Here is a 23,550-nt window from a genome sequence, read left to right on the forward strand (position 1 = left end):
TTCTGTAGTGATACCGCCTCGGAAACCCAAGGAGGAGTTGCTATGATCATGTCTGACTCGACGGCACATAACAACAACAACACAACAAAGTTCATAAACAGGCAAACTAACAATACAACGAAGTTCAGAAACAGGCAAACTAATCTGTGGTGACAGAAGCCAGAGTAGTGGTTACCTGTGTAAGGAGGGATTAGTATTTCTGATCAGAGTGATGGATACACAAAGTAGGTTCACTTTATGAAAATTCTAAGATTTGTGTACTTTTCAGCATGCTCTATTTCCTTAAAATCAACCTATTTTAACAAACAAAAAACCTAGATGTTACTGCCCAGATCAATACAACGAAGATTAAACCTGTCTCTGAAAAGGTAACTTCTGTTCAGGCGCCTCTTGCCCCTGCCACTCTGGGAGGATGTATACTGAGGGGTTAAGAGTGAGGGTTTTGGAGTCAGACTTGGGTTCAAATGCCAACTCCAACACTCCCTAGGGTAAAATCTTGGCAAGAAATTTCTCTCTAAGCCCCAGTATTCTTATTCTATACAATGGACATAATAATCACATTACGTAGAGGTCAAAGGTTTAAGAGGAGCCCTGGTGGTACAATGGTTATGTGTTTGACTGCTAACAATAAGGTCAGGTTTTGAACCCACCAGCTGTTCTGCGTAAGAAAGATGTGGCAGTCTGCTTCCATGAAGATTATAGCCTTGGAAACCCTATGGGGAACTTCTACTCTGTCCTATAGGGTTTGCTATGAGTTAGAATTCGACTCAACAGCAGTGGGTTAGGTTTGTTAGGTCAGGAGAGGTTTAAGTGAGAACTGATGCAGTTCAAGCACCCCCCAGTCCTCCAGGAGAGTAAATGTGAACCTCCACCTTGGTTAGACTTTATGAGCATGTTCTGAGTGTGTCGTGTTAAGCTTTTCACATATATCACCACATTCTCACAAGGACTTCATTTGCTCCACTTAGGAAAATGCAGGAAGTAAAGATGGAATGTCCTGCCAGGTCCCAGAGCTAGTCAGAGGTACAGACAGAACTTGAACTACAAGAGTCACAGTCACACTGCTGCCCCAAGGCCCTCCAAAGTCGTCCTTGCTCAGCTCTGATGCCCATCCATGTCTGTGTGGCCTTGGGGCCCTCTACTTTCCACACACTGTCCCACACTCTGCCTCACTACAGACCTTCAGCCTCTCATTCTCCAACTTGAATGCAGAATACTCGGCAGTCTGACGGTGTAGTCTCTCCACAAGGCTGTCCCGGTCTTCCCGCATCTTCTCCTCCAAGGTCTGCTGTTGATTTACCAGATCTGTCACTCGGCTGATAGGTCACAGAACGAAAACAGACAGAATCAATTACAGGCAGCCCTGGGTTACAAACATCAACTTACAGACAACTAGTACTTACCTTTAATGTTCATAAATTTGCCCTCACTTTGAAACAACTGAACCAACAACAAATACATCAAAATCACCTTCCCTTGCTGCACATGCAGTTTTTATATCATTGAAAAGGATTCAAGTCTTTTCTTGCACTAAAGTAAGACTAAATAAGAACCATATGCACCTGTTCCAGTTTATCTACAAATTCAACTTAAAGACTTAATTAAACTTATTAAACACACTTAGGAATGGATCTTGTTCATAACCCGGGGATTGCCGGTACACAGGTTCTGAGGAGCCAAGGTCTTTGAATGGAGTGGGGCTAAGTATTGCTACCCATGCCACGTCATACCTCTTGGTACCCTGCCTGCTCCCTGAGAGATACTGCATTGCCCTGCTCTGGTATTGCTGATTGTGGCATTCCTGGGTCTGTATCCCACCTCTGAATAACATTCTTTGTCTCCCATACCATGCCCTCCAAGAAGCCTTCTGATGTTCTATAGTAAGAATGAGGTTAAGACACTCCCTGAAGGCAAGGACTTTAGACACGTTTCCTTTCTAGCTCTCTACATCACCATCCCAGATCTTATAACCCATTCAGTTTCAGCAACATAAAGATCCTGGGAACATGAGAAAACAGAGATTATCAGCTTGGTGGACTCAAGGTTAGGACAGAACTCCTCTCGAATCCTTGCCTGAATGCCCGGGCTAGGCAGCCAGGGATACCCCCTGCCCCAAGCACTTCTTTCCAAGGCTTACTTCTATCTTTTCCAGAAGAGGGCAGGTGCCATGCTTGGCTAGGTCATGTGTGTGAATACCCACCCAGCAGGAATTACAAGGAGTGTGTGTGGGATGAAGACAAACATAAAGGGAAAGATGTCACTCAGGAGCTGCTGCCTGCCCAGCCCTCACTCCTAACAGAGACTGTGAGCTCAGAGGATCACCGGGGCTCACAGACCAATCTCTTGACCAGAGACCCATCACAGAACCTAATCAATTTTAATTTACCATTCAGCAAATATTGAGTACTGCCAGACTGGAGAAAAACACTGTGCTATTTTATCTGGCAAACTCTTACTCCCCCTGAAGAGCCCAATTCAGACTTTCCATGCTCTGGACATCCTCCCCAACCCCTCTTCCTCTACATCATGCATGCTTCTATTTTAATTACCCATTTTTTTCCCACTAGACTTAGGACTCCCTGAGGATCACACCTGGCAGAGGCCCCTGAACACAGCGAGTTCTCAGGATTTATTTTCCTACCTCCCTCCTCAAGGAACACTTACCTGACCTAAGTTAGCTCCCTTTGTGACCTGTCCTTAGCCCAGATTTCTAAGTCTCTGATAGTCCTGTCTCGTCTTCTAGAGTATAGGGGAACTTCATGAGGGCAGGGGCCACACTTATCTTTTACTACTATGACCCTCTCAGAAGGAAGGTTGGGCAATCCCACTTCCGTAGTGATACTGTCTTGGAAACCCAAGGAGGGGTTGCTATGAGTCGGGGCTGACTCGATGGCAAAACAACAACAACACTATGACCCTAGAGGCCAGCATGTGGTCTGGCATATAAGAGTTATTTTTTGAAGGAATGAAGGTATAAATCAATACACTGACATAAGAATGACTAAATGTTTACTGCTGACAGTTCAAAAGTGGCAAGAAAGGTTTCTACAAGTGTAGTTATATGTTTTGTAAGAATGTCCAGGTATATAATAGAGCTGACAAAGGACAAGGTTGTTGTCACTTCTTGGCCACAGCCAGCTACTCAGAGGGAGTGAGCAGTTGGACCTGTTGGCTCAGGACCATGGTCACAGGGGACATCAAGCTCAATTGGCATAACGTACTACACAAAAACACTGTTCCACACCCTACTTTGGTGAGTAGCAGTTGAGATCTTAAAAGCTTGCAAGCGGCCATCTAGATGCAACGATGGCTCTCTCCTCATCCACAATGAAGAAGAATGAAGAAAATCAAAGCTGCATGGAAACAATTAGTCCAAGGGACTGGTATACCATGGGATCCTCAGCCTATATGACCATGAGACCAGAAGAACTAGATGGTGCCCAGCTACCACTGTCAACCACTCAGAGGGAGATCTATGTAGGAGATCCTGGACAGAGAGGGAGAACAATGTGGAACAAAATTCAAAATAATAAAAAAAAAAAAAAGGGGGGGGGGTGACCAGATTTGCTAGTCTGATAGAGCCTGGTGAAATCCCTGAGACTATGGCCCCTACCTGCCCTTCAGGTCTGGAATCGAACCCACTCCTGTGGCTTTCAGCCAAACAAAAGACAGGCATATCAGCTGAACATTTATATTAGGTAGATACACTCCTTAGAGAAATCAATCACAGAAGAACAGAAGGTCTGTGTATGCACAGGGAGACAGCTTGGGGGGGAAGGAGCAGGAGCACAGAGAAGGAAGGACACTGGGAAGAGGTAACTATGGGGAGGAAACAGGAAGAGAGCTGTTACACTGTGGGAAATTACAGTCAATGTCATGGGACAAAATGTGTATGAACTGCTGTGTGGAAGATGAATTTGCTCTGTAAACTTTCACTCAAATCACTTAAAAAAAAAAAAAAAATGGCAAGCATAGTTTAAGCTGCAGTTACCTGCAACTTGACCTGCCCCCTCTTCCTCCAATGCTATAGCACTGACCAATTCACTGGCTGGTGTTGGCAAGACAACAGACCAAAGACAAAGGAATCATTGGTTGCCCCACCCCCAAAAAAAGAGGAATGAGAATACTAGTGCGCCCAGTTCCCATGAGGGGCAGACTGGGAAGAGAAGGCAATGCTTTCAGAGTTTGCCTTGGACCCAGCCCCTCCTGCAAGTAAGGTAGGACCCCAGACCAGGGCCAGAGCCTGCAATCCAGCTTCAACTAGAAAGCCTGGGTCAGGGCTGCTCACATTTCAGCCCAGTGTAGTCCCTCACCAGCAGAGACCAAATGGCAGCCACATGAGCTGCCAGACAGACCACCAGGCTCCTTCCACCTGCATATACACTCTATCAGCCCACCTTCCCTCTCCTAACACAAAGACATACTCATTCAGGACGATAATTTCCAGCTCAAGGTCTCCCTTGTCTTTCACAACTTGGTTGTAGCGAGTCCTCCATGATTCCAGAGTCGACAAAGCTTCGGCAACATAAAGATCCTGAGAATACAGGACAACAGGGCCCATCAGCTTGATGGTCAGCACTGAGGCCTCAGGGAGCCACGGACTGGCCTCACCTTGAATGATCCCTCACCCTGATAGCTTAAACCTCACTCCTGCAATTCACCTTTTTGGAGAACACAGAGCGTGATAATGGGAGCCCAGCTTCTAGACTGTCAGCAATCACACACAGTCAGTTTGTAAATCCTTCCTGAACCATTCTAGTAATTGTGGCTAAATTATCCAACCACCCCTCTCATCATCTGCAGCCATCCACCTCACCCCACTTCTTCATCCTTTTACCCATTTGATCCTACCAACTACCTCCCCCCCTCTGCCCACCACCCAATGCCCCTTTTCTAACACCATGTGGTCATTTCTATTTAGCTTTTCTGCCTCTACCCACCTGCTACCCACCTATCCACCCACACCCACTTCCATCATTGTGCAACCCTCCTCAGGGCAGACAAGAAGTTGGCCACCTCAGGCCTGCTACCTTGTCGGCAAGTTGCACGTGCAGGTGCTCAGCATATTCTTCACTCTTCTCAGCTCGCTCCTTCTGGGCTCGGATGGCCTTTTTCAACGTCTCTTTGTCTCGATCCCCCTTCTGCTTCAGCTCCTTCAGCTGCTCCATGATGGCCTCCACTTCTGCCTTGTGCTGGTTCCCACTGCGCTCCAGGTTCTGGGGAGGGGGCAGACGACAAATGACGGGCAAGGGAAAGGGGGCAAGGAAGAGAGAGATGTGAAAGGTGGGGAGAAGGCAAGGAAAGAGAGTCACAGGAGAGAGGGAGAAAAAGACACAAGTGAAAGGAAGGAATAGGGTAGAAGAGAGAAAACCGCCATCAACTGTGTGGGGCTTGTGCAGACCACACAGCTCCTTCCAGCTCCCCATGCCTGGCACCTTCCTGTCTCTTAACCCATGGCGACTCAACGTCGGGACAGAACACCTCTGAAATCCTTCCCCCAGGCATTCCTCTCCATTTTGGCACTTAATACTGATTGAAATTGCTGGCTTGGGTTGTCTCCCCCAAGGGAGGGCAAGTGCCATGCTAGGCTTGTTCACATGTGAATGCGTACCTGGCACAGGCAGGAAGGGAAAGAAACCAACTCAGGAATGCGTTGCCTACCCTGACCTCACTTCCTTTCCCATTCCTTAGGATCTCAGCAGGGCTATAATCAAAGAAGAGAGGCTGTGGCCTTAGAGGATCACAGATGCAAAGAGCTTTTGAGACCATCTACCCCCCGCCATGTTATAGTCAGGTGAACTGAAGGCCTAAGAGATTAAGTGATTGGTCCACAGGCATGACACCCAGGCACTCACTGCCAGGCAGGGCACCCAAGGTCTCCAGGGTCTCTGTTCGATGCTCTTGCCATTGCCTCTACAGTCTCTCGGAAGCACGAATGCTTTGGCAGCAGCTGCCCCATAAACCTTTCGGGCAAAGCCTTGCTGAGTATGATACCCATGGCTAGCCACCATCCCTGGATCTCCAGGCCCTTGCCTCTGCCTTCCTCACTTGTGGGGCCAGCAAGTACCTTGATCTGCATGCACAGGCGACTGTTCTCAGCCTCTTTGCACCGAAGCTGAGCCTGCAGATGCCCACGCATGGACTCCATGGACTTAGAAAGCTCAGATGCTGTCTTCGCTTGAGCCTTTGGAGAGACAGAAAATGACAGATCCAGGCTTGGAACTCAGCTCTCCAATTCCAGACTGCACCCTTAACCACTAGGCTCCAGTGGCTCATAAACGGGAGCAACTGCAAGGGATGGTACCTTCTCACACTGAATCTCCTGGAGTAGCTCTTCTACCTCCTTGTCCTTGTCTTGCAGTAGTAACAGCAGGCGCTGGGAAAGAACACACACTGTCATGTGCTCCCTGGCAAGGGAGAGGAGGCTCAACCAAGGCGGTAGGGAGACTCCTGTGAGTGTCTGGCCATCAGGCCCAAGGTCACAAGTACACTGACCCTTCTTGTAGAGACCCACCTGCACTAATTTTTAAAAAAAAACAGTAAGCATATATTTAATTTGCAATTTTTTAAAAAAGTAACATTAATTTAGAAAACATTAAAAAATATCCAAAAACCTCTGAAGAATCTCCATAATCTTCCAAACTAGACAACCAATGCTAACAAACATTACAAAAATCACGAGCACATTTTGTTCCATAACGTACAATCTCACATTTACCATAATGTGATAAAATCTACATCTTCTGAAGAGCTGCTTAATGTTTCACTTTATTGATGTATCGTAATTAAATAAGTTCCAGACATAATGAACGTACTTAATGTTACTGAACTATACGTGTAAAGACTGTTGAAATGACATTATGTTTTGTTACCTATACACTTACCACAATTAAAAACAAACAACAGTAACAACCAAAGAGAAAAACAAGGTCTTGAGCTAGGGATACAAGTTTAGGGATTATCACCAGGACAGCTGAATCTCTAGGCCTTGCTTGGGCTGACATTCGGGCCAGCATTGGGGCCAAGGGCCAAACCCTGGGAAATGCCTCCATCTTCTCTCCCTCTCTTGGAGAGTCACAATGGGCATTAATACATCAAGGGCTCTAAAAGGTCATCAAAAACCTATTAAACTTTTTGTTCAAAGCCAGTCAGTAGTTTTACAAATTTATATGGCCATGGAATTCCCCTTTTATTTCTTCCACCCATTAATATCTTAAGGAACTTAGGGTTCCATGGACTAGTCTTTGCAACATGCTGCCTTGGGAGACATTCCTAGAACTGGAATTGTAGTCAAAAGCTATGTATCTGCTGATGGTTCTTTTATTTTTAAATTTCTATTGTGATTTGGGTGAAACTTTACAGAGCAAATTCATCTTCCATACAGCAGTTCACACACACTGTCTCATGACATTGCCTGCAATTTCCCACAATGCAACAGCTCTCTTCCACTTCCTCCCCATAGTTACCTCTTCCCAGTGGCCTTCCCTCTCATGCACTCCTGCCCCTGGAGCTGTCTCCCTGTGCATACATAGCCCGTCTATTCTCCCATGATTGATCTCTCCAAGGAGTGTTATCTACCTAATGTGAATGTTCAGCTCATATGCCTGTCTTTTGTTTGCTGGAAGCCACAGGAGTGGGTTCAATTCCAGACCTGAAGGGCAGACATGGGCCATAGTCTCAGGGGTTGCACCAGGTTCTATCAGACCAAGAAAACGTTTTTTTTTTTTGTTAAAAATGATTTTGAGTTTTCATAGTGTTCTCCCACTTTATCCAGGATCTCCTACATAGATCGCCCTCTGAGTGGTTGACAGTGGAGCTGGACACCACATAGTTCTTCTGGTCTCATAGTCATATAGGCTGAGGATTGCATGGTGTACCAGTCCCTTGGACTAATTGTTCCCATGCATCTTTGGTTTTCTTCATTCTTCTTTGCTCTGGACGAGGAGAGACCATAATTCCATCTAGATGGCTGCTTGTTAAGTTTTTAAGATCCCAGCTGCTACTCACCAAAGTGAAATGTTGAACGATGTTTTCATGTACTATGTTATGCCAATGGAGCTTGATGTCCCCTGCAACTATGGTCCCGAGCCCACAGGTCCAACTACTCGCTCCCTCTGGGTAGCTGGCTGTGGCCAAGAAGTGACTACAACCTTGTCCCTTGTCAGCTCTACTATATATCCAGACATTCTTACAGAAAATACAAATAAACTTGCAGAAACATTCTTTGCCAACCCTATACATGGTCATGGGCACACTCCTTCCTGCATAGACATACCTGATTGTCCAGCCTGTCCACCTATCTATCCCCCTGTAGATCAACGTTTGCCATCACTGACAACATCATACTGTTACATACTTATTGATCCATAATACAAATAAGGAAATCCAGGTGACAGAACCCTGATGATCTATAAATCCATCATTATCATCATCCCTCATGTGGTACCCAGCTTTGTGCTTCAAGCTCTCAAGTGATCAACTATTCAAGCCCAGTGGAGCAGGCAGGACAGGAAAGATCATCCCATTTTGCAGATCCATTAAATTAAGGCAGGGGTGGGGGGTGCCCTGTGTTACCGCTTTCTCCGAGTCTGCCTCTGCCAGCCGTTTTAGCAATGCTCCTTGTTGCTCCATCAGCCTTTCAGAGTCCTTAGAGGGAAGGCAAAAAGAAAGTCAAGTCATCAAACAATAAATCCAGATGTCCACCTTTGACCAAGTCTTCTCCTTTTCCAAGAATTTTATTTTTAATTATAGAAATAATAAATGAACACACTGACTTAAAATGTTCAGTGAACACTGCTAAAATTGAAGTTGCCCTCATGGCCACCTCCGACTGTTACCAGTTTATGAGTCTTCTTCCCGCTCTTTCTCTATGTGTTTACCTTTAGTTGCAGCTACAAAAATGTTATCTTTTCTAAGTGGGTGTGAAGGGACAGATTCATGTGTATTTTCACAAAGACGGTAATTTTTGTGCTACAATTTGATTTTCTTTCTCTTAACGATACATCTGGAGCCGTTTCCATAGCAATAAACACTGATCTACCTCATTCTCATTTGGTGCTGCACAGTCATCCAGACTACGGATATGCCTTATATTTTTTACGTCTCCCCTACTGAGAGTATTGGGGTTGTTCTCACGTTTTGCAACTACAAACATTATAGCAATGGTCACTGGGTATGTACAAAGTGTTTCTCTAGGGTTGACACTAAGAAGAATTACTGCTGGGTCAGGTTTGTGGTTTATGGCTGCACTAGATCCTGCTGGAAATGTCCTATAAAATGCCTGCACCAAATCTTACAGCCACAAGTAGGGTGTGAGCGCTTGGTTCCCCATACTCAGTAGCACTGGGCAATAGCCAACCTCTGCCTACATAGCCAGTCTTCCCTAGTCTTACTGTTTAATTTACATTTCTCTAATTACCAGTGAGGCTTACTAGCATCTTTTCATATGTTTATTGGATTTGAGTTTCCTCTACTCTGAATTGCCTGCTGACTTCCTTGCCCACTGACTGGGTTGTGTCTTTCTGAACCATCCCTGTTTTTCCCAGGCACCTCCCTTAAGGGAGGCCACCCTCCTTTTCTTTCTTCACTTACACATCCCCTTCACAAGCCAAGAAAAGAAGGTTCCCTAGCTCCCAAAGTTTCCTTGGAGTCCAAGGAACAGACAGAAGACAGCACTTGCAGCTTCTCCAACAATAAGAAAAAACAAAGAACATAGGACAGGAACCCCGAGCCTGAAGTTGCCCTCATTGCCCATTATACCCATTCTCTCCCGTGCCTCTGGGGGACATAAAACAACCTCTCTGTCGTCTACTCTAAGAACCATGTCCTATCACCATCCCCATTTTACAGATGAGCTTGAGGCTCTGAGACGTGAGATAAGCTGTCCAAGGTCACGCAGGTGGAAATGACAAAGCCAGAGCCCTGAAGTCAACTCTGAATGCAGAGATACAGCCGTTCCCCACAATGTTCTGTGCTCCCAATAAGCATTCAGATAGTGGTAGTGCTGGTGGAGTGCTGAGTGCCAGACAGGCACTGAGGAGATCAGAGCCTGGAACCAAACAGGAACACCTGTTCCAGGTGTGAATCCAAATTAGCTAACCCCTCATATCTCCAACTAGAGATTCTGGGGTTCCAGGATGGTAGAAGCTAAGAAGTGGAAAAGGCAGTCACCCCAGCATAAACTACAACAGCATCTGTCATTTACCAAGCTCCTATTATGTGCCAGGCAGCACCCACATCCCTTGTCCACACACACATCATCACTAATTCTCACATCAACCCCATGTAGAAAATGCAATTCTTATTTTACAGGTGGAAAAACTGAGGCTCAGAGAAGTGGAAAGCCATCCCAGATAAATGAGCCGGAAACAAAACAGTATAAGTATTTTAGAGAAAAATTCGGCCTCAGCTAATAAAATTGATAGAAAAAGTCTAGAAACTCTCAAGTAAGTATACTAGGTGGACTGTGTACTTGAATGTTTAAAGTGACATTGTAAGAGCAAACAACTGAAAACATAAATAAACTGTGGTATCATCAGAAATAGACTATAGCAGTGAAAAGGTAATGATCTTAGACCTCAAGGATAAAAATGGATCAAGCTAATAAAAATGTTGAATGAGAAAAGCAAACTCAGAGGAAAAATATGAAAAAAATCACTTACGTAAAGTTTAAATATGTGCCAATACACTATGCTGTTGAAGATACACACGTGATATAAAACCATCAAGTTCAAGATAAAGGTTCCCTCTGAGGGGAGGGTGATAATGTCATCAACAAAGAAAAAGGAGGTTCATCTCCTGGTCAGGGAACAGTGGGGGAGGGGAGAGGGATGGCCTTTCTGTCCCAACAACTTCTGGAAGGACAAGAGGGACTGAACTATATGGGTAAGTTTTATTTCTACAGCAGGGTAGTGTGCTCACCACTTTGTATCACATATCTTAAACATGAATTGTTTAAAAAGAGAGGCTGACAATGTTTTAAAAACCACATTAACTGTCATTTTATCAGCACCGACATTTTGAGGCACTGAGCATCCCTTTGGTTTAAAGACTGTCGATGCTGTTTATACTGCTAGGTCTCTCCAGAATCATCTGATAACGTGAAATAGGCTCCAGAGAACACCTTTCAAAGAAACAAAATGATCCCACACAACTTGGGTCTGCCACCAACTCATCACTCTTCTCAAAAATGGGCCCTCAGCTTGGGTCCAGTATTCTCCGAGCCTTGCCACACATTCTCAAAAATGGGCTGAAGCCCTGCTGACTCTCCACTGCCTCTTATCCTGACTTCTAAGGTCCTTCATGTGCCACCCAGCCCTGCTTCAACAAAAACAAAGACAGTTTCTGGCTACTAGGTGCCTAGCACTTTAGGTGCATCATTTCATTAAATCTTTCTATAGCCTCCCAGGCCAGGGAGTACGATGTCCTTTTTAACAATATTATCTCCATTTTACAGAATGAGGATGCTGAGGCTCAAAGAGGATGGGCCTATAGCACTGGAAGGGTGGAGATGAGTCTGCCCAGGATGGGGGCAGGGGCCAGGAGCTTACCTCTTTACAATGCTGTTCCCTTAGCAGATCTCGGAGGGTGCGGTTGGTCTCCTCAAATGTGCTCAGCTTCTGCAGGAGAAGTTCCTTCTGCCTCGTCAAGGTGTTGATATCCGTGCAGGTCATTTGTTTTTCCTAGAAGACAATCTGGCAGTCTCACAATGGGCAGGGAGAGAAGGGCGGTGCCAGCAGAGGCAGGTGCTTACGGGGACTTAGAAGTGCTGGGTGCCAAGATCCCTTAGTAAGAAAAATTAGGGCTATGTACAAGGTCAAGGTAGTCAAGGACAGACTTCCCAGAGATGGGAGGAGATAGAACTAGAAGAAGGGACAGGATCTGAGTCTGCTACAATAGGCAGGGCAGAGGGCTAGAGAGTTCAGCATGGGCAGGTACAGTCAGGGCAGGCAGGCTTCCTAGAGAAGGCGAGGGAAGAAGATGACACCTGGTGGCTGACACTTGCGGAAATCAACCACATGTCTTGAATCAGTATGATCCTAGATGACCCATGATGAGGTCTCCTCAGAGGCCCTGGCCACCAGAGGTCATCTTCAAGGACTAGGGGCCTGGGGACTATGAGTAGGGAGTGGGAGCTGAGGAGTCAAGTGTACCCTCTCCCAGGCCAGTTATGTCATAAAGTCAATCTGATGACTGCACAAAGACCCTACCCCAACCTGGGGCCGCCCCTTCTCAGGAGCCAGTCCCTGGTCTGGAACAGTCCTGTCTGCCACCTACCGTTTTCAGCTTCCCGATGGTGTCCTTTAAGGCCATAACTTGCTTGGCGGCAGCAGCTCCATCCATTTCAGCCTCTACCAGCTTGGACATGAGGCACTCCTTCTCCTGCTGGAGGTGTTTCTTCTGAAGCCTGGGGCCAAAGAAAATAGGGCCCTGTGAGCCCCCCCAGGCCCCTGCTGGCCCAGAGCTCCAAGGCTCACCTCACAATGCCCTGCAAGGTTCATCTCCTGGTCAGGGAACAGTGGGGGAGGGGAGAAGGATGGCCTTTCTGGCCCAAGTACCTTCTGGAAGGACAAGGGTCAGGAGTCACAGCACACTTAGGCATCAGACATGGCCTCCACATGAAGTGACATTATGGCACCTGTGGCCCTATTTGTCTCTCAGTCATCATCCCTTACCACTGCCACCTCTCCCACACACCACTGTCATGGCCTCCTACTTGTTATCTTCAGACCCATTTTTGAGTCCTCCTCTCTGTTCTCTACACTGTAACCATGTCTGGTCATGCTATACCCCTCCTTTTAAAACCTTTCCAAGGCTCCCATGCATGTAAGTAGGCTCTAGAGCTGACGCCCCCAACCTCTGTGGCACCCGTTGACATCTGTCCATCTCCCTTTCTCCTGCTCTGGCCTACTTTCCATTTCCTGATCGCAAGCAGGTTTCCATCTTGGAGCCTCCACGTGAGATGTTTCCGCCACCTAGCATACTTCTGTCCCCATCTCACCATCCTCCAAGACTCCATTTGGAGTCACCTTTCCCAGAAAGGCTTCCCTCCCACCACACTCAGTGGGGTCTTCTTTTTTTCATGGTGTGAATCACAAGCACAAGGTGGGTAATTCCCTGTGTGACTGTGCTCAAAGACGAAGAGGCAGTGCCTGGCCCTGCCCTCCTCTGCAGCTTAGGGCAGCCTGGCCTGAGGGATGTTTGGAATGAAGGATTTGGGGCAGGGCAGGGTGCTGCCTTACATGGTGAAGTCCTTCTCCTCCTTGATGCGCTCGATGTTGTGTCTAAGCACCGTGTTCTCATGCTCGGTCTCAGCCAGCTCGTGGGCCACCTCCTCTAGCTCCTCCTTCCGCTCCTCAAGGAACCGCTTGGCCATCTGGCGCTCACCCTTCTGCATCTTGACCTGAACAAGGGCATGCAGGCAGGGACCACTGAGTGGAGGTTCCTCCTCTCTACCCACTGTTACACCCATCACTTTGAACAAAATAAGGGCACCTTCAATTTTGAGAGAGAGGTAGCTACACAACCCCTGTGGCAGGTCCTTTATGGGAGCAATTTCAGTTAATCCTCACAAAGCCTTTCTGGGTAGAAACCATTCCTCTCCTCATTTTGTAGAGAGGAGACCGAGTAGAGAGGATGAACAACTTGCCCTAAGGTCATTCAGCTGGTGGGGATGGAGCCACGATGTCAACTGTGTGTGGTTCAACTGGCATACATTAGGAGGAAAGATGTCATAAAAAGTCCCCTGCAACTGTAAGCTAAGGGGAAAGGAGGGGCTGTTGCCAGGCAGCCAGCCCCAGGTTCCCTAGAAGGGTCCGTGTAGGTAAAGGATTAAAGACATAGGCATGTTAGCAGTCAAGACCTGGATTTAATACCAACTCCACCAACCTCCCAGCTGGGGTCCTTGGACATCTAGGTTCTGTTTCCAATTCCACTGCCATATCCTATCCAAACCAACAGCTAAGCAACTAAGACAAATTTCCTCTGCCTCTTTGGGGCTGTTTTGGTTGTTGTTAAACTTTTATGTAAAACAGAAAAGAAAAAGCCCAAGTTTCCCAGTCACTTCATTTCTAAAACGGGGACAATAATAGCCCCAGCTTCATCTGCTGTTGTTTAAAAAAAAAAAAAAAATTAAACCAGGCCATCCTGGTTTAAACTAGTAACCATCAGACTAGGCAAGGTCAGAAATGTCAGCCTCGAGGTCAGTGCTCAATAAAGAGATAAAGAGGGCTGTTAACAGAATGATGGTATTCAGAGTTTTCCCCCAACTACCTCCCCATAAGCATCCAAAGTTCTGGGCAACCTGGAAGAGAATGGAGGCAGGACAGGCAGCCTGAGGGAAGAAACCAGAAACCCACTGGACAGTCCCACTTATCCTCACATGCTAGCTGTCCCAGTCCCCTAGCCCCCTTACCTCAGATTTGAGACAACCAACAGCATTCATTAGACTATCAATTTTCTTATCATAACGGTTCATTTTACAGTGACCTGAATCATCATCTTCTGTAGAGAGGTCACTTAACCGCATAACTGAGACCAATTTTTCTGAAGATGGTGGAGTGATCTCCAGGCAATGAGGTGGATTCTGACAGAGAGGAAGGGGAGACACGTGAACTTAGGCAAACCCCAGCCATCAGTTCCACCACACCTGGTTGTCTACTGGAGGCTCACTTCTTTATTAGGCAGGAAAAGATAAAACAGATAAATGTTCAACAGGATCCCAGGGAGGAAGAATACACTGCACCCAACTAACGGAACATGTACCTACTGACATACTTACATGATCTTTCTGAATAATTTCTTACATAGATTTTAACAGCTTCATTACAATGTTAAGTTGAACAAAAAAAAATTCTAAGAAGTTACCAAAAATAGTAATATTATTCAAAGTTGGTAAAAGTTGGTCCAATGGATGTCTTCCCCTGGACAGAAGTGAAATATGCCAAAAGTCTTTTAAATGACTAAAAATGATCAATGGTAGATTAATTATGAGTGTGGACAAACCTGCTAGAAAAGGTGGGGAAATCTGAACACGGAATAAGTATTATATGTTATTAAGAAATTAAATTTTAGGATTAATTATTGTTATTTTGGGTATATAGAAAAGTATTAGGAATGCATACTGAAATACTTAACGGAAGAATGGCATTATGGTCTGGAAAATACTTTAGCTAAATAAGAAACAGATTTTTTTAAATGCATGTGTCTCTTAGTACAGTTTAGGTAAAGTTGTGTAATTTGGGAGCTAGGATTTCTACGGTTTTTTAATATACTGAACTTGACTCTGATCCTATAAATTTATTCTGATGCATTAAGTATTTGCCACTTCTCATTATTTCCACAGCTCTTTGCCCTCTTAAGCTGAGGTAGCTAACCTTCTGTGCTGACTTCCAGAAGATGATAGCTATCGAGAATAAAAAGAGTGTTCACTAAGAATGTAACATTAAATCAAACAAGTAGGATTCATAGAGTATAATTTTAAAAATGCATGTGTTCTTTGCCCCAGCAATTCTATTTCTAGGGATTTGTTAAGAATAACTAATAATATGAATCAATCTTTTAAATTCAAGGCAACAATATAGCTAAATGTGTAACAAGATAGCATTGGTTAAATACATAATGGTACAAACATACACACAACAGAATCCTGCCTTAAAAAAAATCATGTGCAGTACAGCTATAATCAAAATATGTGAAACAAAAAAGAATAAGTAAAATATTATCCCATTTTTTATAAAAATTAAAGGAATGAGTCTATTCCTAAGAAAACTCAAGAAGGCTTCCCACCTAGGTTTTACCTGGGTTCTCTTACATGGGTGGTGGGATTAGAGGTGTTTTTTACTTCTTTATGCTGATTAGGATTTTCTAATTTTTCAACAAAGACTACATACGGCTTTTATAAAAAAAAAGTTAGTTTTAATTTTTAAAGGTAGTATAATAGCAAATCTATAGATACCATGATTACCACCCACAGTTAATAGAAAAAAAAACTATGCATAGGAAAAAGTGTGATAGTAAATACAACAAAATATTAAGTGTCAGACAGTGCTTACCCTTGGTGTTGGCGGGTAGGTGTTACCAGGAACAAGATCAGAGGGGAGCTCCTGGGGAAGCTGGTGATGTTGTTTTAAAATCTAACAGTGGCCAGTGTAACAGGATTACAGGCGATTGCCTATTTTTCTGTATGTTCAACCTTCCATAATTAAAGTGGAATGCTAGGGAAAAGAAAACATCTAGACCTTTCTTCTCCCAAAGACAATCAGATGTACCAGAAGGGATTTAAAAATTCAAACAAGAATCACACATGTACACAGTGGCTTCTCGGCTCCACTTCCAGCGCTGCCACCCAGGGCTCTCCCTCCTTCCATTGTCTACACAGTGGAAATGATCAGGCTAGGGCCTCCCTAGAACTGGGAGGTGGAAAGGAGCTAGCCCAAGACAGAAAGCAGTGAAGACAGCACTGGATGAGCTGCTGAGACACTGAACAAGTCATTTCTCTCAAGCTTCCATCTCTAGGATTCTGTGACCTTAGGACCAGAAGATGGCATTGAGCCTTCCAGAGGGGACCATAGCTCTTACCAACTCATGCCAACAGGAAGTCAATTTCCATAATAGCATATCTTTAATTTATATTTTAAACCTACCAAGTCTTTTCATGTTTTTAAAAAATATTATAAAATGCATGCTTGTTACAAAGACATTCAAACAGTCCATAAAAAATAAAACATTAAAGCCTTCCCACATATCCCACACCTCAGAGATAATCACTGCTTATCACTTTTGATGCATCCTTCCAGAAAATGTTGTACATACATGCATACACATTAACATCCTTTTTACTGAAAACAGGGTCAAACATGCTCTGTGGCTCTGTGCTTCATTATCATATATAAATATCTACTAACTATGTAATGGCTGCAAAGTATTCCATTGTATGAAAGTACTGTAATTTAACCAATGCCCTCCTGATAGACATTTAGGTTGCTGCCAATTTTTCTCTATTACAAGCAACACTGCAGCCAGTATCTTTATATGCAAATTCCTGCATTTGCATTCCTCTATGACTTTTTTAGGATAAAATACTACATGTAAAACTGCAGAATCAATGTTTGGCTAGATGCAGACAAAATACCCACTGGAATGGCTGAACCACCTTCATAGATGTACCGAAAGTGGTTAAAAAGGTCCGCTGATCCTTCATGTTTGCTGATAAAAGTTATTTGGAATCTTTTAAAGTTTTTTTCCAGTCAATAAAAGTCATAGCTCATTTTGTTTTTAAAATATATGTTGCTAATCATTTTTAATTTACATTTCACTGATTATTAGTGAGGTTCACATATTGAAAAGTATAACACAGCATTTTAATTCCAATCTTCCTTGCATTTCATATACATATGCGTGTATGTGAATGTGTGTATATACCTATTTATATGTATATACATGTATACATACACACACACACACACACACACATATGCCAAAACATTTTCCATTTATTTCCTAGGATACCTCACACTACCTTTGTCTCTTAGAAATAAATTTTAAAAGTAAACTATAAGAAAAAAGGGGAAGGCCCTCAATGAGACGGATTGACATAGTGGCTGTAACAATGGGCTCAGGCACAGCAAGGACTGTGTGGCTGGTGCAGGACCGGGCAGAGTTTCGTTCTGTTGTACAGAGGGTTGCGATGAGCCGGAGCCCACTTGATGGCACTTAACAACAACATAAGAAAAAAGACTTAATCTTTCAAAATAGACCAAGCATCATCTCAAAGGAGGCCAAAGTTCTTGTCTCAAGAATGAGATCTTTGTATAAAACATGGCTAAAGGCTTTTAGCCTTGCCTTATCATTGAGTTTTATTATTGCAATTGATCAGAATGTAAGCATACTAAGGACATCTCTGCCTGGCTCACAGCTGTTAACTCCAGTTCCCAACAGTACCTAGTGTGTAGAAGACTCTCAAGAAATGTATGCTGCGTGGATTAAGATGGATGGATGGATGAATGGATGAAAAGGCAATACAAGTTAGGATGTGGCTAAAAAAGGAAAAAAGAGACACACACCAGTTCTCTTGGGCACCTTCATAACTAATACTAACAGCATTAATTTCCTCAGGAGATTGTTCCAAAAGTAGATTTGATGGCATCTATAGAATGTGGTACACAGTCTCTTACAGAGACTAATTTAAAAGAGGCAATGTTTTCTTGGATAGTGCTTTCTGGTATATATATGTGTGTGTGTGTGTGTGTGTGTGTGTGTATACATACATACATATATATACACACACACACACACACATATATATACGAACATATATATGTGTACATATATATAATATTAATGGTGTTTCAGATATCATAACAATTACATGGGAAAAAATATTACATGGCTTCTCACATACAAACAAAGTAGCTAAGAATACAGCCTCTGGAATGAGATACCTTTGAGTCCTAATCTCACCTCTGCCACTTTTTCTGTGAGACTCCAGACAAGTCACTTCAGCTCTCTGAGCCTTTGTTTCCTCATCTGAAAACTGGGACAGCAGAATCTACCAGGAGTAGGGTTGTGAGGACTCAGAAAACTGGCATGCATTAGTGTTTAACATGGTGTTCGTTAAATAGGGCCTGTTAGGAGGTCTTCAACAGCTACAGCCGACCCTGAATCATACCGAGTTTGAGGCCTGCTAGAATCTGACCAGTCCGAGAAGAGAAGCCTGAACAAGAATGAGCCTACCTCCCACTTGCATCCCACATGCCGGGCAGATGATTTTCCAGGGGGCATCCAAGGTACCTTGGTTTTCACCCGGACACTCCGCCGAACATTCACGGTGTCCCCTTTCATTCCGCGCTTATGAGATTTCTGTGGAAACGGACAAACCCAGGGTCACTTCAATGCACAGCTGGTCATAACATCACTCTGGTGCATTGACCTCCAACTCTGCATTGCAGCTTCCTCTGACTAAGATTACTGCTTCTGTTTTCTGGATGACAGTTCTGCCTACCTTCCAAATGGACAACCGATCACCAAAAGACAGTGCATTTGTCTCCCAATCTTTTGAAGTTAGCCGTGCGAGGAGGCTGAGTGAAAGGGCGTTGCCCTAATCCACAGCCTTTACCTCGGCCCACTAGCATGCTCCTACCTGGCTGCTGGTCGCTGATGGTTTCGGGAGTTTTTTTATGTGGACGTGGACAGGGGTGTTCTCATCCACATGAACATGTAAGGGGGGAGTTGAAGAGCGGTCCTTCATGGTTCGCTTCTGGCAGGCAGGGGAGGACAACATAAAAAAGGTTGATCTGTGGATGAGTAAACTGGGCATAAAAACCAGCTCACAGCCTCTGGGGCCACTGAAAGCCTAGCCACCAAGCGAGCAGGACAACTATAAACTACTGGCATGCAGGCATGAACTGAGGCAGCAATGCCTTCAGCAGGCTCCTGTAGAGATCTCAGCCGAGGACCACTGGACTGGGTCCACTCAAGAGAGGGATCTATGAGACCACTATAAAACAGCCCAGAACCAAGCTCCAGGACTCTCAGAGCTGAACCTCCTTTCAAGCCTGCTGGAGTGCATAGCTCCTCCTGCAGTTTGGTACAGCACAACAGAAAGCAGATGAAGCCTCCACACTATTATTTGACCTGAGCATGGGGATGAGCATGGGAAACACACAAAATGGTTACGATGCAAAATAAGTCAGGTAGCAGACAAGTGAAAGACGATGGAAACAGAGGGCTGGAGGAAATGCCAAAGATGAGAAGTCTGTGGTATAGATTCTAAATAAAACAAGCAAGGTGGACACACCTGTCCCCATCACCAGTTCCTAGTCCCATTCTTTGTTGCGTTCCCTGCCCCCCTTTTCTGGGGAGAAATCTCTTTTAAAGATTTCTGGAATTTCTCTGGAAAGATATGATTAAGTCAAACTTCTTCATCTCCCAGCAGCCTCACCACAGGCAAAGGAAAGAAAACAATCAGCAGAACATGTCTGACAGCGCTTAGCAGAATACCCAGACTTCTAGGAAACGCATGCAGAAATGTTTCTGGCAGCACCTCGGACCAGAGAAGGCTGCTGCGTGTGCATGTCACCTACCGTCACAGTTACACTGGGCGCTCCACAAGGTGTTCTCAAGACCTTTTTCTGCGTGAGACTCGTTACTCTGTTTTTCCCACACGATGGAAACCTGCACCCAGGCACAAGAACCAAATTATAAGCAGAAAACTAGTGCTCTCTTATTTCTTAGATTTTAGACCCTTTGACAATACACACTGCATATGGTTCACAGCTAGGAGAACCAGTATGGAATTACTTGGCTCCCTTTACACAAGCAACAAACATGCATGGTGTCCCCAGTACTGGGATGGAAAAAAGGGGTGATGGGCATTGGTATGGCTGGCCCTTTAACCTGCCATTGCATCATATATATTGTGACCTTTTGCTAAAAAGTCCAGCTGTCATCCTCTCCGCCGACAAAAAGCAGGCAGCACATGAGGAGCAGCCAAGGAACTAGCCTGGCCAAGGGTGAAAGCACCAGGGCAGCGCCTAGAACAGAAGAGGTCCTGGAGAAAAGCTCAGTGAATGACTGGCACAAGACACAGAACAGTCACTGTGACTAAAACTCATAAAAGACGACTAACAACATGAAAATATTGCCCCAAATGTTCCATTTGCTGCCCTTTAAGCTCCTAAAAAGCAGGCTATTTGTTTTTGATGCCACATATAATTCACTTTGCTTACACATATACAGGTCCCATTACCAGATCTATAATACTGCAAAATTTTAATCTCCAAAATTTTGGCAGCAGTACATCCAAGAATTCTATGATGGGAAGGGACTTGGGAAGAGCGTTTGTTCCCGTTGCCTCCTCACAGCCCCAAAATATCACTTTACCCCCCCCCAGATGCTTGAGGAAAATAAGAACATAAAAATGCAACATAAAGACACTTGAATATTTTATGCACTTTGATGTATATTATGGCTTCATTAAAAAAAAGATGTTATTAAGCCCTACTAATCAGTTAACTGAGAATTACCCAATCTGAGAAGACAGATTTCCCCTCCCCATATACAGTATTTCTGCTCACTTAAGGCCAACAGATTTGGAAAATCTCTCCCTCTTTAGGCTACCCATCAAACCACCCGGATTCCATCAGCACTGTGCTGACTGTCACATTCACCTTATATATAATTTGTATTTATTTACACCTGTATCCTTTCAAAAAGGATCTAAGTACTCCACTGAGACAAACCACTCCTTGGTGACCTTGTTTGCTACCAGGAAACTATGGCATCTAGAGAGGGAGGAAAGAAGGGAGGGAGATGGAGCAGGGATTGTGTGTTTCCCTCCTTCCCTTTAAAACTGATTTTTAAATGCTTTGGTTCATCATTTAAGAACAAAGAACAAGGAAGCTGAAAAAGAGAAGCCTCTAGGAGCCCCAGCCTGGCCTGGGAGCCCCTGACCACCTTTCCCTGCCCTAAGGTGGAGGTGCCCCCCACATTGGTAGTAAGTACCTGGGGGAGCCGCCTGAAGATGAGGCAGACATGGCTAGGCATCAAAGCCGCAAAGGTGGGCAATTGGGTCAGCAGGCTCTGCTCAGGGGGACCCACAGGGGCTTGTCAATGAGAATCTCAGGGACCCAGCATCAAACGTCCTCTTTGAGGGGAGAAGGGTGAAAGCTTTGGGAGTGGCAGTTGGATGAAAACTTGGGAGGCGCTCCTCTACTGTCCAAGTCGCACAGCAACTGTCCTGCCAAAGGGGGGGGGGGGGGAGATAGGAGAAGCTGAGCTACTTGCAAGGCAGCGGGTGGGCGGCCAGGAGGAGAATAGGGGGTCACTCCCCTCCAAAGGAGGGATGGGGGAGACAGACGGAGACGAAGAGGACCACCACGACCAGGCCCCACCCGGGAGGGAAGGTGGGTGGCAACACGGGGTAAACCTGAGTTTCTGGCAGGCTTGAGTAGAGGGCAGGTGAGAACCACTAGGCCCCAAATGGGCCCCCAGGGGCCGGAAGACGCGCAGAGAGCTGGAGGGATGTTCGGGGCGGGGCCAGGGCAACAGTCTCCTAGGAGAAGGGGCGTTCCCGGCAGAATAAATACCCCGAGAGGACCAATAGTATTCGAAAGAGGGAGGAGCAGACTTTAAGAGAAAATGGGCGCTCCACAGCTAGGCGGAGGGAAAATTCTCTCCCGCTCAACAGGAGCGGGCTGGGAGTTAAGAACCGAGTTAGGCTTAGACGCCCGGTTGTTCAGCAAGTGGGACCAGATGGCTGGTTGAGGCGTGAGAGAGTAAACCCGCTTCCAAGCGGCTGAGGTAGCCCAGAGGCGGTTCCTGGGGGACACCGCTGCCTATAGGGAGCGGGTAGGTAACTGCTGTGCGGAAAAGAAATCCGGGCCACAGCCCGCTGGTAGGAAGAGGCGGACAAGGCGAAGACCACCGACAGGCGAGAGAGCGAGGGGCCAGTCTCCGTCGGTGGAGAGGAGGGACGACCACCCACCAGCAGGCAGGAGGTGACCAGTTTCTGCCCATAGAGAGAAGGGCTAAGCCCTGCCAGAGGGCAGCAGTGGAGGGAGGCCGGCCGGCCCGCCCGTTAGCGGGAGAAGGAGAAGCCCCGCGCCGGTGGGCGGGGCAGGGGGGGGTCAGATTCTGACAGGGGCGGGCTGTGCGCGCCACAGGGGTGGAGGTAGCCGCAACCCTGCCAGTGTCAGGAACACTAGGCGACCCCGGCGAAGGGCGAATGAGCTAGGGGGCGGAAAGCATATGAGCCCACCCGCGGGGGCAGAGCAAGGCGGCGGCCGCGGGACGCCCCGGAGCACCCTAGGTCCCGCTTGCCGGAGGCCTCTCACCAGGAGCGACACGGCTGCGCCCAGAAACGCCTCCTTATGAAGTCGTTGAAGTCGGAGGCCAGGGTCGTGCCATGGAGACGCCGCGGCGGATGCAGTCCAGCTCCAGCGGCGACTCCTCCCCGCTTCCGCCTCCTTTTCCGACACCCCGTCGGCAGCTCGCCCATTGGCCAGTTCAAACCCCCCCGTGAGCCGCACGGGTTTCGCCATTTAGGCCCAGCCCCAAGCGTCACAGAGATGCCCCGCCCCCAGAAGCCCCGCCTACTTCCGGGCCACGCGCCTCGTGGTCAAGGAGACAAGTGACGCTTTCAACCTGGCCGGGTCGGGTCTTGCCCCGCGCCTCAAGAGCTGACTTCCCACCTCCACTCTTCTTACCCTCCTCCAGTCTTCCATTAGTCGAAATAGACTTCACGGCTACGGGTTCAGTCCTCCTCATTCGTATAATTTAAAGATGCCTTAAAACTTAACATGCTCCCCTTGATACAGATTGGGAAGCCAAGGCCTCACACCTAGCCCGATTAGTTCAATCCCGGCCGCTCACTGGAAATCCAGCCCTATGCCTAGCCCCTATCGATGCAGAGATAGAGCCAGCTTCTAAACCGCCAGCCTGCCTCCTTCCACATAACCTGTGCCTTTTCCCAAGATAGTCAGCATTCCCATTGCTTTACACTGCTCTCCTGCACACTATGCTATTTTGTGTACAGACCTGTCCCTTTGAGAT

At 46.0% G+C, this 23,550-nt stretch overlaps 1 protein-coding gene across 1 annotated transcript in view; it reads right to left on the reverse strand.

Annotated features, from left to right (window-relative positions):
• Positions 1-22,996, reverse strand: part of ODF2 (outer dense fiber of sperm tails 2) — a 39,093-nt gene extending 16,097 nt beyond the window's left edge. Inside the window, exons 1-14 of the mRNA XM_042781456.1 lie at positions 22,833-22,996; positions 20,082-20,172; positions 19,139-19,255; positions 18,733-18,858; positions 14,414-14,584; positions 13,242-13,402; positions 12,277-12,406; positions 11,550-11,681; positions 8,575-8,646; positions 6,305-6,376; positions 6,068-6,184; positions 5,031-5,216; positions 4,425-4,534; positions 1,181-1,316 (exon numbers count right to left, since the gene is read on the reverse strand). Coding sequence (XP_042637390.1) covers positions 1,181-1,316; positions 4,425-4,534; positions 5,031-5,216; positions 6,068-6,184; positions 6,305-6,376; positions 8,575-8,646; positions 11,550-11,681; positions 12,277-12,406; positions 13,242-13,402; positions 14,414-14,584; positions 18,733-18,858; positions 19,139-19,255; positions 20,082-20,172; positions 22,833-22,996 — 1,785 coding nt within the window. The remainder of the gene's footprint in view (positions 1-1,180; positions 1,317-4,424; positions 4,535-5,030; positions 5,217-6,067; positions 6,185-6,304; positions 6,377-8,574; positions 8,647-11,549; positions 11,682-12,276; positions 12,407-13,241; positions 13,403-14,413; positions 14,585-18,732; positions 18,859-19,138; positions 19,256-20,081; positions 20,173-22,832) is intronic.
• Positions 22,997-23,550: the final 554 nt, after the last annotated feature.

This window comes from Orycteropus afer, unplaced genomic scaffold (genome assembly GCF_000298275.1).
Source record: "Orycteropus afer afer isolate SDZICR_OR568_19922 unplaced genomic scaffold, OryAfe1.0 scaffold00123, whole genome shotgun sequence".
Taxonomy (NCBI): Eukaryota; Metazoa; Chordata; class Mammalia; order Tubulidentata; family Orycteropodidae; genus Orycteropus; species Orycteropus afer.